The sequence below is a fragment of the Dioscorea cayenensis genome, chromosome 14 (genome assembly GCF_009730915.1).
Source record: "Dioscorea cayenensis subsp. rotundata cultivar TDr96_F1 chromosome 14, TDr96_F1_v2_PseudoChromosome.rev07_lg8_w22 25.fasta, whole genome shotgun sequence".
Lineage (NCBI taxonomy): Eukaryota > Viridiplantae > Streptophyta > Magnoliopsida > Dioscoreales > Dioscoreaceae > Dioscorea > Dioscorea cayenensis.
In genome coordinates, this window is record NC_052484.1 from 2857826 (window position 1) to 2868969 (window position 11144).

The 11144-nt window shown below is 33.5% G+C and overlaps 1 protein-coding gene across 1 annotated transcript; it reads right to left on the reverse strand.

Moving 5' to 3' along the window:
• Window positions 1-10577, reverse strand: LOC120275612. The gene is made up of 14 exons (XM_039282239.1): window positions 10367-10577; window positions 10030-10273; window positions 9043-9117; window positions 8743-8928; window positions 8000-8374; window positions 6260-6323; window positions 4931-5049; window positions 4322-4348; window positions 4130-4280; window positions 3180-3273; window positions 2111-2354; window positions 1162-1236; window positions 858-1043; window positions 1-412 (listed from the first exon to the last, which is right to left on the reverse strand). Exons 1-14 carry the CDS (start codon window positions 10387-10389, stop codon window positions 32-34), a joined length of 2244 nt encoding a protein of 747 aa, XP_039138173.1. The 5' UTR covers window positions 10390-10577; the 3' UTR covers window positions 1-31.
• Between the last annotated feature and the right edge of the window lie 567 nt (window positions 10578-11144).

Consider the following 11144-nt stretch of genomic DNA (forward strand, 5'->3'; position numbering starts at 1 on the left):
TAGCAAACTTCAACAGCATTAACATAACAATTTATTCAAAAGTTGATACCAATGTATGATCATAGAAAAACCCCGAAGGGCCACCATCAGGAAACAAAGCCAACATCACCGGACCTTTTGCAGCTTCTTCAACAGTTTCAGTCCCGGTATAAAAACTCATTTCGGTGTTCACAAAACCAGGATGTACACAGTTGATGCAGAATTTGGGATACTTCTTTGCAAGAATTCTCGTAAGTGCATTCAAAGCTGCTTTTGAGATTATGTATGCAGATATTTTTGTTGGCCAGCCATTTTCCTCCAAGTTCTTTGCTTTGAAATCACTTAAAAACTGTTGCAACAGTTCATCCAATTTCTCTTCACTTAAGTCATCTGCCTCACTGAATTCTCTTCTGATGCTCTCACTAGGAATATGCTGAAAGATATAATGAATCAAAAGGAAGTCACTGTTTTTATTAGATATGCCAGAATAATGCATCTATATTATATTAAACAAAACATAGTTTATGTTCTATATTCACAATAGTTTTATTATAAATCATCCCAAAAGAACGGAGGATTGCACAAAGAAGAAAAACCATTCAAAATGTCCAGAAAGATAAATTCTCAAACTAGAGTAAGGATCGAATGGTTAACTAAAAATTTGATCATAATGCTTTTCAAATCATGTTTTCAAAAATCTGATTTTCTTCATCATCAAATAGAACAAAAGAAAATGGTTTCTCTTCATCTTTTCTTTTCCTTAATCAGTTCCCAAATCCATAATGCAAAAAGACGAGAAGAAAGAAAACTTGGTAAATATTGAAAACACAAAAATTAGAAACAAATTTAAAAAAATTCAAAATTATTGTTTGCATCACCTGAAGCTTTCCACCTGCAGATGAAACATTCACAATTCTTGGCAAATGTGATAATTGAAGAAATGGCATGAGAGCATCTATTACTTTCTTGGTGCCATAATAGTTAATGTTCAAACATTCCTCTGCCTTCTCATAATCCTCAACAGCTGCAGCTAATAGCTTCAAGAAAACCGGCAACCCACCTTGCTACAAGACTTGTAAGTAAATTAGTCCTCAGTTTTGATGTCTTGCAATTCAGTAAAAACTTAATGATTGAAAACCAAGAAAACCATATCCATGGCTAGTAATAGTAATTGATGCTTACCTCAATGCTTTCCTTTGTTGATGAATCTAAATCCTGAAGGTCTATAGATATTCCGTTGACTGCAGCATTGTTAACCTGAACAAGAAGCAAATGGATGCAGAAAGACTCTTTTTATTAGTTGCTCTATATTGAAAATAAAAACAAAAATGATCTAAGAAATGTTTCAAGCAGCAAATTAAGTGATTCGCAACGAAGAGGATAAACATTAGATTGTTCATTAATGGAACTCATATTTCTAAAAAATCACTAGATGGCATCAAGCACTCATTTCTTCATTTCCCAATCAACAGATCAGTTCAACACTTGCATCTGTCAGACATAACAAGAAACAGATCTACAGCTCAATCGAATTCAATATTAAGCGATTTCATATCATATGCTTTCATCTCATTCAGCTCCAGAAGTCAAACACAAAAATAAACAGCAACATAATACTATTAATTATGTATGGCTCTTTGATAATAATACATAACTCAATGACAAAAATACATGCACAAGTTTTCTGATCTTTTCAAGAAAATCAAACACACGCATCAAAAGATGAGTTATAAACACAGACAAAGGCGCTGAAAATGAGAAGAATTAGATGGGAAATGAAATAGGTGAACATCACAAAAGGCAGAATGCTCATTATACACACTATTAGAAATATACAAAGTAGCAATCTAAAATGTCAAACAAATACATATATTTCCTTTTTTTTTCAAGAAGAAAGTACTCACCAACATATTTTAATACAATTTCAGGCAAAATCAGTTGATGAATTTCATAACAATTCACATTCAAGCCATAGAATAGGATTCAAAGAGGCAATGCTACCAAAAAGGGGATGAGTTATTTCAAGCTGGAAAAAGTACTCCCCCACATCATAGACTATAAAAATTCAGTAGCATCAGTGAATGAATTTCAATAACATTCATGCCATAATATTGTGATTTAGATCAATTACCAAGATATCAAGCTTCCCAAATTCAGTTTTGATGAAATCAGCCAAAGAGGCAATGCTAGCACTGTCAGACACATCCAACTGATGAAAAACCACATCAGAGAAGCCAGAATCTTTGAGCTTCTCAACAGCTTCAGTGCCTCTCTTCTCATCCCTAGCAGTCAACAACACCATGATTCCATTGCTTGCAAGCTGCTTCACAATCTCCAACCCAATCCCTTTGTTTGCACCAGTCACTACAGCAATCCTTCAAACACAAAAAGGAATCAAGCAAAACAAGATTTACAGACTTTTTCCTCAAAATCTTATAAATTAGTGAGAAATCTCAGTACCTTTTTGATGATGCTTCCCCCTCCATCTTTGTGATCCTGGTGCCTACTGTTATGGATTAATTTGCTAAAATTAAAAATCAGAGCTATATAAGGCAACAACAAGATTTATCAGTTCTGTAACTTCCTCTCAGATGCAAGATAGCATTTGATTCTTCACTAAAACTGATAACAAGTGCATTCAAATTTCAAACCACACACACACACAACTATCATAACAAACCTCCAACTAAAATAAATAGAAAGAATTAAGATTTATACAATCACTCAGCATCTCCCAAATTATGAATGATTGTAAATCTACTCAAACAAACAATTTACAAAATACTGGGAAGATACTTCCCTCCCGTCAGCTTCACCGGATAAGTACCCCGGGAATCCGATCAGGCCTAGATCAACTTCTCTTCTGATTGAATGCCCACCATTCATTCATTTCCCTGTTAATTAACAGAACTCTCTATTTAGTGTCTGTAGCTCTTCCTTTACTGGAACACCCTGTCATCCACTAATGAATTGTCCCCAGCGCTTCTTGGCCAGCTTCTTCCTTTTGCTTCTTCGTTCAATCCCAGACTTCCTTCCTTATCTATCAAGGACCAAGTGGTCTATTAGCAGTCGATCTCTAATAAAAATTTTTTATAAGTGATAAAAATTTAAATTTTGAGTTTGGGCATATTTTTAAAATGTGAATAGTGATTATGTACAAATAGTCACAGCGTCCATATGTGCAAAAACTCTGTTCTTACCTTGCTTCGCAGAGACTTATGAATGCTTCAGACTTTTGTTTTTTCTCAACTAAGCTGCTCATCTCCGTTATCCCAGACTTCCTTGCCTGGTCAACTGCCGAATCAGCATGTAAAAAGATTCCGCTGACTCGTCTGGCATCCTCCCCCGCACGTGACTTTGGTTTAAAAAACTTCCCAAAGTTGCTTGGCGCCTTTGTCTCTCTCTCTCTCTCTCTCTCTCTCTCTCTCTCTCGCCATTTCACCAGCTGTGTCTGAATTAAAAGACAGTGCTTGAGATGAATTTTATCTATATAGAAAAGATGGTGGTTGTTGAATTTTAAAGTCAAAACTACTGTAAAAGTCCAAGAAATTTTGTGTCTCAACCGCAAAGCAAAATAGTGTTGAAATTCTATGTTTGTGTGATTTAATTTAATTATATAACTCATGGTTTTAAGGGTTAATTCTTGTATGTTTTGAATAGCTAAAATAGTAAAATGTGTTATGCATTATATAAATATATTTAAGAATTTATTAAAAATAGAGAACCTGAACCATTTTGATGGAAGCCCGAAATACATGGAAATATAAAATGGGTAAAATAGTAAAAAGGAATGACCCAAGTAATAGAGACTTGAGTCACTTAAACAAGTAGACTTGAGCTGGAAAGAGCTCGAGGAGCTATTTTATTAAAATACGAAAAACAGTTTACAAAGAGTTAATTACAGACCAGACATGCACTAAACAAATTACAAGATCAAGGAGAAAAAAGAAAAACAAAAAACAAACTAACTAAACAAAGATACAAACTCAATGAAAAACAAAGCCAGTAGATTTAAGTTTCTTCATCAGCCACTTAGGGAGATCCCTTCCACTATGAAACAGAGTCACTTCATGGTGAGTAAGACCATATAAAGCTAAAGAATGAGGGGCCCTGTTCCAGCTTAATGGAATGGAATGAAGAACAGGATTACCCAACTCAGCTAGAAGGCTTTTGACTTGAAGAAACTGATGCCTAAGCCTCCAATCTTCCAAAAAATTCTCTTGCCGGAACGCCTTAACAAGCTCAGCACAGGAAGACAATGTGGTCCTGACCTTGTAGTTCATCCCCCTTTGAAGTACAACCTACAAAGCAAAACAAAAAGCCTTGATTGCAGCCTCCATACCTGAGAACGCCGTACAACCACAGCAACCTGAGCATAACATTTTGGAGTTGAAATCAAAAACTATAAAACCTAACCCGGCAAAAGAAAGTTCTGCATTAAACGCGTAAGCGATCATCAAGATAGGACTGTCAGCAAATGTATAATTGTTCATAATGAAATTGTTTCTCAAACAAATAGATGAAGCACAAAAATACTCCCTGACGTGCCCAGTAGCCTTGAGTGAGACTTTTTGACAATCAAGCTCTTCTGATTTGAAAATAATGTTACACCTGGCCTTCCAAATAAACCACATATTAGCTTCAATCACTGATTGGATATAATTGTCATTACCTGATGATACATGATCCAACCAAATGCTCAAAGAGATCCCCTGACATAGATTGATTGGCTTGCGAATAACAGAACAAGTAAAGTTCTAGATCTGTTGAGTCTTCTGACAATTAAGGAACAAGTGCTCTGCAGTCTCAGGGAACATTTTGCAAAAAGGACACAATGTTTGAGGACCCAAATTCAAACGAAAAAAATAAGCTGAGGTTTTGACAGCATTATGCAGCATTAACCACATGAAATGTTTAACTCGGGGAGCAACTTTGAGGTTCCAAATCTTACCCCAACCATCCCAATGTTCACCAAATGACCATCTGTGATTGAAGAAAGAGTAAATCTTGGAAGATATTTTAGTGCCTTTGCTGTTAGGGAACCAGACCCATTGATTTCTTTGACTGTAACTAATGGTACATTGACCAAGAACATTGTCATTAATATGTAACCCAAAAATAAAACGCATCCTAGACATATCCCAATGAATGTCTACCAATAACTCAGTAATCTGAAAAGTATCATAATCAAATCCATATTAAGAAAAGTTGGTTTAAGAGCAATTGGAATCTCAAAGTACTATGGATCATTCAGAAAAGAAGTCATAGCAGGATTAATAGTGTTCATCCAAAGAAAAGGCCGAATGATCAAAGCAATGTTAAACAAATAGTTTTGTTCTGAATTATTTTATAGAGTATGTGGCCCTTAAACCATCTCCAACCCACAACTCCAAATTTTTATCTCAAATCCCAAAATTCGGTTATACTACAGTAAATTATACTCCTACCACATCCCCACATCTTACCTGAAAGAGATATTTTTTACATATCTCATTTTTTTATTATTACTATTCAACCACAAAATACTTGAAAATTAATTATTTTAAATAATAATTTAATTAAATATTTATTACAATATAATATATTACTAAATCGTAGTGCATGTGCTTTTCATTGTTTTTAGTATATTTTTAACTATTTTGGTTTAATAAATTTATCATAAATTAATTAATTACACATAAAATATATAATTATATCAATTAATTACTTATAATTATATCAAAGTATTACTTATAATTATAGTATTAATTATATAAATTAATTACTTATTATTTTCATTAGTTATAATAATAAAAATAAAAAACTATTGAATAAAAAAAATAACTAAATAGGTGGAACCCCAAATTTGGGGTCACAAATAGTTGACTCCATCTTGGGTGCCCCAAATTTGGGGCACGATTTGGGGTCGGTTGGAGCCAATTATGACCCCAAATTTGGAATTTGGGGTCATAGTTGGAGATTAGTTGGAGATGCCAAAATACGAACACTACAAAATAGTAGATGCATAGAAAACCAAAATGAATAAAAGAAAAAAAAACATTCATAAACATATTGATCAATCTAAAAATTGTCAAAAGGCTCATAGCCTAGTGGCATTGACTCTACTATAAAAAGCGCAATGCCGCTACGAAAGGCAAGTGTAGGATGTTCAAGTGTTCCAAATTCAAGTCTCACTTTTTTTTAGTATTGTAATACTTGATGTTAAAAAACTCTTTTGCAAGATTAGTGATCAAAAATCATGATTCAAATTTGATGGCTACTAAAGTAACTTGATGGTCACCTCCGGACGATGAATCTGAATCCTCAACACCTACATCAAATCCATTAACTTCAGCATTGTTAACCTAAAAGACGTAATTGGAAATGAAGTAAATAAATTCAGAATGAATTCTCATTAAAAATAAAACACAATTCCATTTATTTGCTCAATATTGGAAAGAAGACTGCAAACAAAATCTGAAAAATTATAATATTATTAAACATAGACCCATCAAACAAATCAGAATATCAAAATTATTCCCATAGAGATTTGATATCATGTGACTTCGTCTACGGAAGTTAAACACAAACAATAACGGGAGACAACAAACAAAACATAATTTTTTACCAAAAAAAAAAAAAGAAAAAAGAAAAGAAAAGAAACATATACCATCCGCTTGCCGATCATTACAAGAAAATCAAGCATATGAAATAAAGTACAAGTTACAATAAAAAAACAAAGTCCAACAAAAAGAAAAGATAATGAAAATGACAATAATTGGATTGAAACATCAATACCAAAATCTTAATAATACATACATATAGACATATACAAATAGATAAAAAGTGGCGTTCATTGTTCACAATTTAGTTTGGATTGAAAATGATGAAACTTAAGCTTGAACAAAACCAATCATGTCAGAGTTTTGTCAACCTGAACAAATTTGGATTACAAACACAAGTAGAAGCTGTTGTCTGAAATACAAAATTGATATTCTAACAAATTTTCACATGTTAAATTTCATAACAGTATCATTGTTTGTCTCACCCAATCTGACCCATTACCAGCAATCATCATGGCAATCATCAAGGCTAATTTTTCCCCTCTGTTAGCATGTTTGATATATTTATGGCTTACGTATAATCAATGAGTAAATTGAAAACTTTGGTGATACATTTCAACCACAGGAATTGACACATATGGCCATCAATCCTAGATCGCTTTTCAAGATTTGGGTCGGGAATTCAATCATAAATGATCCATATATAGAACTCCATGTGACAAAAGGTTAATCCAACCTTAACTAGAAGCATGCTAACATTTGAAAACTCATGAATTCAAAACAACATCATCGTCTGTATCAATAAATCTGATTGCAGGGAGTCTCCTTAATGCATATCAAAATTTTTCTGATTCCCTAAAAAACAATAGAATATACATTTGGCAGGATTTTTGGACAGCACAAAAACCAGATATAACATAAAAAGCTCATTCAGAATAAAAGGGCAAGCAGACTACATTTTTGTATCTAGTATGACAAAATTTTCATGTATTTTCTGGGTCACTTCAACTGTCTAAACAAGTTCATGAAGAAAGTAACTTAAGTCTGTCAAAATCTTCTGCACATTCATGCCCGTGCCTATATCAAACATTGAATTCTCAACCCATGTTATTAATAGTTAATACATTTAAAAAAGAGAAATATTTATTAAATGCAAATGCCGAAGAGATAGCCATGGTCCATGTGAAGATGGTTCACATGAGCATACTTACAATAGATCTTCCATATTCATACAACACTAAGACTCTTGGTTACAAAGGCTTGTGTTTCAGTAAACATAGAGTTTTACTTAATAATAATATTATCCAATATACAAAATATTCCAAATAATAGTCTGTTAAACATAAATATCATTTCCAACTAATAATAGCACCAAAAAAAAAGTCTGTCAACATACTAGGATAGAAATTATATTTTGATCCTAACATAGACTTTCTTAATATAACATATTTGAACAACACTAATGTAACAGTTTATTCAAAAGTTGATACCGATGTACGATCATAGAAAAACCCGGAAGGGCCACCATCAGGAAGCAAAGCCAACATCACCGGACCTTTTGCACCTTGCTCAACAGTTTCAGTCCCAGCATTAAAAGTTATATCAGTTTTCACAAAGCCAGGATGTACACAGTTGATGCAGAATTTGGGATACTTCTTTGCGAGAATTCTCGTAAGTGCATTCAAAGCTACTTTTGAGATTCTGTATGCAGATACTGGTGTTGGCCAGCCATGTTCCTCCAAGTTCTTTGCTTTGAAATCACTTAAAAACTGTTGCAACAGTTCATCCAATTTCTCTTCACTCAAGCCATCTACATCACTGAATTCTCTTCTAATGCGCTCACTAGGAATACGCTGAAAGATATAATGAATCCAAAGGAAGTCAATGTTTTTATTAGATGTCCTAGAATGTCACCTAATGTATCCACATTATATTAAACAAAACATAGTTTATGTTCTATATTCAAAATAGTTTTATTATAAACCATTCCAACAAATCGGAGGATTAAACAAAGAAGAAAAGCAATTCAAAATATTCAGAAAAGATAAATCCTCAAACTAAACTAGGCATTGAACAGTTAATATAAGATTTGATCATAATGCTTTTCAAATCATGTTCTCAAAAATCTGATTTTCTTCATCAAATAGAACAGAAGAAAACTTGGAAAAATACTAAAAATACAATTTAAAAAAAAAAAAAGCCGAAAATATTTTCGCATTACCTGAAGCTTTCCACCGTCAGATGAAACATTTACAATTCTTGGCGAGTGTGATAATTGAAGAAGTGGCATGAGAGCATCTATTACTTTCTTGGTGCCATAATAGTTAATGTTCAAACATTCCTCTGCCTTCTCATAATCCTCAACAGCTGCAGCTAATAGCTTCAAGAAAACCGGCAACCCACCTTGCTACAAGAAAGTAAATTAGTCCTCAGTTCTGATGTCTTGCAAGTTTCATTAACAACTTAGTGATTGAAAATCATGAAACCATATCCATGGCTAGTAAAAGTAATTGATGCTTACCTTCATGCTTTCTTTTGTTGATGAATCTAAATCCTGAAGGTCTAAAAGGATTCCAAGGACTGCAGCATTGTTAACCTTCCCAAAGATGATTAGTAAAAAAAGAATCAGTTCATAACAAAAAGAACGAACACTGGATGTTTCATTAATGTCACTCATGCTTCTAAAAAATCACTAGATGGCATCAAGCACTCATTTCTTCATTTCCCAATCAACACTTCAGTTCAACACTTGCACATGTATTAGATAACAGGAAACAGATCTACAACTCAATCAAATTCAATATTAAACGATTCGATAGCATATGCTTTCATCTCATTCAGCTCCAGAAGTTAAACACAAAATAACAAAACGCTGTTAATTATGTGAGGTTCTTTGATAATAATAAATTACTCTGCGCCGAAAAATACATTTACCATAAGTTTTCTAACCTTTTTGGGAAAACCAAGCATACACATCAAAAGATGAGTTACATACACAAACAAGTTACTGAAAGTGGGAAGAATTGGATTGGATTGGAAATGAATTAGGTGATCATCAAAAGGGGCAAAATCTGATTGTACATACTTTACAAAGTAGCAATCTACATGTTAAACAAATACATACATTTCCTCTTTTTGTTTTTTTTTTGGAAGTACTCACCAGCACAATATAGTGCAAAATCAAGCAACTCATGTCAAAGAGCTGCAATTGGATTCAAAGAGGCAAAAGTTACTGAAAGAGGGATGAATGCGGCAAAAGGTACTGAAAAGAGGAAGAATTGGATTGGATATGAACAAAATGATTACCACAAGGAGCAAAACCCTGATTATAAATAATGCTAGAAATATGCAAAGTACTAATATAACATGAAAAACAGATACAGACAGTTCCTTTTCTTTTCTTGCTGAAGAAAGTACTTCCCTACATCATAGACTATAAAATTCAGTAGCATCAGTGATTAAATTTCTATAACATTCATGCCCTAAAATTTTGATTTAGACCAATTACCAAGATATCAAGCTTTCCAAATTGGGTTTTGATGAAATCAGCAAAAGTGGCAACGCTAGCAGTGTCAGACACATCCAACTGATGAGAAACAACATCAGAGAAGCCAGAATCTTTGAGCTTCTCAACAGCTTCAGTGCCTCTCTTCTCATCAATAGCAGTCAACAGCACCATGATTCCATTGCTTGCAAGCTGCTTCACAATTTCCAACCCAATCCCTTGGTTTCCACCAGTCACTACAGCAATCCTTCAAACACCAAAAGGGATCAAACAAGACAAGATTTAGCACAGGCTCTCTATTTTGATCAAAATCATAAAAATTTTTGAGAAATTTCAGTACCTTTTTGATGCTTCCCCCTCCATGTTTGTGATCCTGTTGAAATAAAACAACTACTTGTGATGAATTTTTTTTCTGTACAGAAATGATGTTGTAATGTTTCCTTTGAAAGTCAACACTACTTTAAAAGTCCTGAAGAATGTTTGTTTCTATCTGTTAATACTTAATAGTGTAACTCATGGTTTTGAGGGTTAATTCTTGTATACATGTATAGGAAAACATTATCTGCTAACACTAAGGGACATCCACAACAATAAAAAAATTAGTAAGGAAGAGAAACCAAAAACATGAGAGAAAGTGAGAGAGAGAGAGAGAGAGAGAGAGAGAGAGAGAGAGAGAGGGAAAAGTGCGTTAGGGTTGGTGTTTAGTATAGGTTAGTTTGGGGTTGGGATGGCATGGGAGACGAGGGTCGTTGGATGAGCTCAGAGGAGGTGTGTAGATTTAAAATTTATGAACGTTTTTCAAATACGTGTCCCTTATATATGTATTTAAAAATTTATCAAAAATAGAGAACATGAACTATTTTGATAGGAGTGTGAAATACCTGAAAATGTAAAGTGGGTAAATTACCAACATGAGCTGATCCAAGTGACAGAGGCTTAAATAACTTAAACAAGTGATTTTGTCTTTAATTAGTTTAAAGCCTGTGACTCTTATAAAATCAAAGTCAAAGCCCAATATATATATATATATATATACATATAATCTAAGAGACAACAAGTTTATTCGTAAGTGCCCATTAAACCATGGTAAAAAACTTAAAGTTCACATCGGAAAGCAA